The 5699-nt window shown below is 33.7% G+C and overlaps 1 protein-coding gene across 1 annotated transcript; it reads right to left on the bottom strand.

Moving 5' to 3' along the window:
* Positions 1–401: 401 nt before the first annotated feature.
* On the bottom strand, positions 402–5280 carry LOC145948506 (uncharacterized; the record flags this gene model as incomplete). Its single annotated transcript, XM_083058194.1, has 2 exons — positions 5149–5280; positions 402–1291 (listed from the first exon to the last, which is right to left on the bottom strand). Coding segments are annotated over exons 1-2 (1022 nt in total), but the record flags the coding sequence as incomplete, so codon positions are not given.
* Positions 5281–5699: the final 419 nt, after the last annotated feature.

Here is a 5699-nt window from a genome sequence, read left to right as displayed (position 1 = left end):
AAGTTCTTCGGCGAACCATGAAACGCAATCGATACTACGGCGAGAATTATACGCGGATAACGAGTTGTCGTACGAACATTGCACGTAATACCCAACGCTAAATACCTCGTGATGTTGGGAGTATGACGCATGTTCCGGCGTCTTCTTCAGCACACACTCCAAGTCGGCGTACACCACGAAGGGAAATCGCTCCTTTCTGTTGTAGTTGTCGAAGTCGAGCCACTTGTCTTTATCGCTTGGTAATCGGATAGCGCAGTCGTTCATTTCTCGACAGTCCGCAATGTGAGCCTCCAATTTTTCGCTCAAATTAAAGAAGTGCAAGCATCTGTGAAAAAAAAAATTACAATTTTATTTACAATTTTATTTAAAATTATTATATAGTTTGCAATAAATATACATACCGATCGCAGATATATTTTTGACCATTGTGTTTGCTCAGTTGCGTGCTGACAAGCCGAGATAGATTTTTTATATACGCGAAATGCCCAACGCTGTCGTCCTCCTCCACATACAGCATATTTACATGTTTTTCTCTCTTCCGATCGGTGAGCTGTATCGGAAGAATAGATAATTCCTTCTTCCTCTCAATGCCGTAGACGTTGATTGAGATGTTATTTGCCAGTTCAAACTTTTTAATTTGGTTTAACGTCATCGGAAACTCAATGTCCTGAAGATTTAACACTGTCGTATAGTGTGGATATGACGATGTTCTCTCACTATATTTTGCAACTGGATGCAGAGCGGCCACCACTGACCATGCGAAACATGCATTGTCTTTAGACTGCACGTTCACCACTGCTCTCTTCGTCACAATTTCTCGCGGCAAGTTTAAATAACACCCAGCACGCATAGGATTGCACTTGTTGACGTTGACCGTAAGATCAAGGATTCGTGACAATGCCCATCCGCTATCACGTTCCTGAAACTCTTCGAGAGACGCCAATGTGGATTCGATGACATGCCGCTCATACCACTCGTGTAAATCGGACGTGCGAAAGAGTTCATAATTTCGCGTGTTAATGCTTTTGTTGGAGCGCATATCACCTGTCACAAACTCACCGTTGAACACGGTATTTACTTTTGCACAGTTGTGTATTTTTATAACATCTTGCACTTGCTCGAGAACTACACTACTAGCGTCTTCCAAAAATTGTCGCGGTTCGATATAGTCTGCGTTAATCACCGCACCTGTCAATATCCGATTTTCGAACGCGGTATCGATCTCTCGCCAAACGAGTCTTCCCGTGTTATTATCGCCACTGTAATTACCACCACTGGGTATAAACTGTCTCTGCAATCGAGTCTTTGCACCCTCGAGTCGCGCGATTCTAGCAACCAAAGATTGTCTATATCCAATCGAGAGTCGCGGACGCTTGACACGACTGCGTTCTTCGAGCAAATTGATAAATTCCTCGCAGAGCAGCGCCCATTCAAAATATTCGCCCAAGGTGGTGACTTGGCGGGACCGCTCCAACAGGTCGCGTTCGTTCTGCTCGATGTTTTCCATTATTTCTTTTATTCACTATTATACCACTAACACTTCTAATACAAGAAAGTAACCACTAAACTTTTTTCACCGCTGCATCTATGCGCTTTCAAATCGTACTATGGTTTGACGCGCTCTCATCCTCCTTATATATATTTCACCTAATTCTATCTTCTTTTCTAACATTTGGCGTATCTCAAAAGATAGTTTCCCGAGATATCGGTTTTATGGATAGAGGAGTAAGGACACAAGCTGCCGAACGTTGGCGCCGATACGTTGCATTCTTCCTTAAAAAATATTAAGGAAGATGTTTCGCTCTCGTTTTTATGGGAGATTTTCCGCGAGGGTACAAGCTGCCGAACGTCAACGCAAATAGGTAGAGGCCTATTAAATCACGTTTAGACATGTTCGTCGCAGCGTCGGCTTAAAATCTTCATTCCTTTCCTAATGATAAAATGTCCATAAAATGAAAAACATAGTTTTAATGAACTCTAGAACGCTCCGTTGACGAGCAGCCGGACATCGGCGCTTCCGTAATAAAATTATATTAACGAGGGTACAAAATTGTTAATCATCGGCGCTTGTTCTATACCTTTTTGGGGAAAATGTCTAAGACCCCTCATAAAAAAGTCGTAAAGATACCATCTACAAATATTGCACTCAGAAAACTCCCCCTCCTTTGTCGAAACATCCCCCTCCACCCGCGTGACGTCAGCCCCCGCGCCCACGAGATACCCCCACCCCGCGTGATGTCATACCCCTCGCCACGGAGAACCCCCCGCGCCCCGCACCCCCCTCAGAGCCCCATGGGTTAGAACTCTCATAGTATACCTACTCATTCTTTTTTGCAAATTTTCATATAAAATAAAATAAATTTTACACATTTATGTTTGTGTTTTTTAATATGTACGCTTGATAACTTTTTTAATTTAGAACGATATAATTTTCAATATAAACTTGAGAAATAAGTAGGCTATCGAGTCAAACGCGGATATTTGTGCGTCAGATAGCGAAAATAATTCTTTTCGCTATAAGTTTTATGCACGGGGCATGAAAATTTTGCTGAGTCCGTTGTCAAGATTTTATTTATGAATAAATCTCAATTCGAGATTCCTATATTCCCCTTTGATCCTCTTCGACAGTCTATTTATTTATTAAATTTATAATAACGAGCCTAAAAAATTCTTGATATAATTTACAATCAATTTACTTTTTATTCAATCTTATTATATATCTTATACATTGATCTGACCTTATCGGATAAATGTATAAAATATATAAGATTGAATAAAAAGTAAATTGAATTAAAATTATATCAAGAATTTTTTAGGCTCGTTATTATAAATTTAATAAATAAATAGGCTGTCGAAGGGGATCAAAGGGGAATATAGGAATCTTGAATTGAGATTTATTCATAACTAAAATCTTGACAACGGACCCAGCAAAATTTTCGTGCCCCGTGCACAAAACTTATTGCGAAAAAAATTATTGTCGCTATCTGACGCACAAATATCCGCGTTTGGCTCGATAGCCTACTTATTTCTCAAGTTTATATTGAAAATTATATCGTTCTAAATTTAAAAAATTATCAAGCGTACATATTAAAAAACAAACATAAATGTGTAAAATTTATTTTATTTTATATGAAAATTTGCAAAAAAGAATGCGAGAGCTCAGGATGGAATCCTAATCCACAGCGTGGTATTATCACGCACTTGACGTTTGACTACGCTGACTTCTCGAAAATAAGTCTACTACACCTGGTCAATATATATACAGGGTGTCCGGTAATAGTCGCATCAACCGTCGTGTGCAGGTAGAGCTAGTTAAACCGAGTAGAAAAGTCCTTTACCATTTTGCGATATTCTCAATAATAAGAGAGATATTAATTAATAAAGATCGGCCAATTCGCGTGACGACGGCGAGAAGAGACAGCCCAGTTTTATGTCGTTACTAAGCATGCGGCGAAAAGAAACAGTATAATGTTACACGGTCGCTAAGCGCGCGATGAAGCGGGGAGGAGCGCTTTACAAAAGACAGTAACTCCATACGAGTAGCGCTAACTCTGGACCCCCGAGTGGGCTGTCTCTTCTCGCCGCACGCTTATCATCGCGCGAAATGGCTGATTTTCTTTAATTTATTTCTCTCTTATTATTGAGAATATCGCAAAATGGTAGAGGACTTTTCTACTCGGTTTAACTAGCTCTACCTGCACACGACGGTTGATGCGACTATTACCGGACACCCTGATAAACCCTGTATATGTGTGTGTATATATATAATATTATTTTGATATAAAGGGATTATGTGATTATTTTTTTTGTAAATGGAATTGTAAAGAAGATTTTAATGAGATCCTAAAAGGTTTGTATGGTTATCAACCAAACGATTAATTTATTTAGACAGGTTATTCTTTTTATTGATAATTTGTATATACAAAATAACACGACTTCACCATTAGAATTGAATAAAGGAATATAAGTGAATCTTCAGATATCAGTTTAGAAACTTAGTAAAAATAAAAAAGTGCCTGAAATTTTCGTTAATATGTGTGTTATATGTACATACACATATATGTAAGCACGACATATGAATGATTTATATATGACTTTATCTGTATAGTATGTACAAGTAGAGAGAGAGAGAGAGAGAGAGAGAGAGAGAGAGAGAGAGAGAGAGAGAGAGAGAGAGAGAGAGAGAGAGAGAGAGAGAGAGAGAGAGAGAATTATTTAATTATATTATTAGTAATTATTTAAATATATTAATAATTATTTAAAATTCTTATTATTAGTTATTGATTTAATAATTAAAAACATGTATAATAATATATAATAAATGTTTTTACTTGTTACTTGCATAATCCCGATTACTTCAATATGATCCCCTTTTTTAATATCATATTTAAAATAATCATCCTCTATAAAATTCATAATGTGTATTTCTAATTTATACACACCATCTGTTATTGCACCGCATCCAATAATTTTATTTAATTTATCTATCGTTATTTGAAAATTTGTTTTTACATATCCTTTTAAGACTGTAAAGTATACAATTAATTAGAAAAAATTGAATAAAATTAAATTTTATTATTTATAATATAATTATAATAAAGTTTTAAAAAAATTTTTATATTTCTTAGCTGACGTTGTCAAGATCAGGGCAAGATCATTTTAAATTTTTTAAAAGAAACCATATTTTTTTAAAATATATACAATAAATTAATTTTTTTCTGCAATATTTGTATAAAAAAATTATAATGGTAGGATGAAAAAATAAACAGTTTACAAGATATTTTATACTATAATTTGAAATAATATTACATAAATTATGAAATATCTCATAAAATAATTATTTACCGATGATCTTACTTTAATATCTTTATACACAAAATAATGAAAGAAATTAATTAATATAAAGAAAACACGTTGTTTTTGTTTTAAAAAAGTATGTAATTTGCAATTAATAGCTATATAGATTTTAAAAAAACAGCAATATATAACAGCTATATATTTTGTAGAAAAACAATTAATAATATATAAAAGATAAGATAAAAAATTAACTTATTCCAAATTGTATAGTATAATAGGTAAAAATAATAAAAAAATTATTAAAAATATAATGAAAGAATACTTACTAATACGATTTGTAGTATTTAATACATCACAAAATTCGACTGATTCAGGTAGTATATCTAAAGAACTAATTGGATCAAATATTCCCATATTTGATACGATTGTATTAGACTTTACTAATAATTCATATGGCACGTTGCCATTATTAAATTGTGCCATTTTTGGCGGGCGCACTTGCACACCGTCCAAATGAATAATCTGTAATATTATTATTATTATTATTATTATATTATTATTATATTATTATTATATTATTTAATTATTTATTTATGTATTCTAATTTATTCTTTTATAATATTTTTCTTATTGAGAATTTAGAAACCATTGTAAAATTAAATATTTAAAGCCCGATTGTATCAACGTTACCTACTTTGGCTTTAAGTAAGACTTAAATATATAATATCTTTATTTATTTAGAAAGAAAGTTAAAGATAGATACATATTCAAGTCTCACTTAAAGTTAAAATAACATTGGTGCAATTGGGTCTAAGAAATTTCATATTACAAAATTAATACGCAAAAATTAACTTTTAAAAAATATTAAGAAAGATATCAACTTTATTATTTTAACTCAAATA

The sequence above is a fragment of the Prenolepis imparis genome, unplaced genomic scaffold (assembly GCF_030444845.1).
Source record: "Prenolepis imparis isolate NDT839.2.m4 unplaced genomic scaffold, iyPreImpa1.0 SCAF_428, whole genome shotgun sequence".
NCBI classification, from domain to species: Eukaryota; Metazoa; Arthropoda; class Insecta; order Hymenoptera; family Formicidae; genus Prenolepis; species Prenolepis imparis.
Note: the sequence above shows the minus strand (reverse complement) of the source record. Positions and strands in the feature narration are given on the sequence as shown.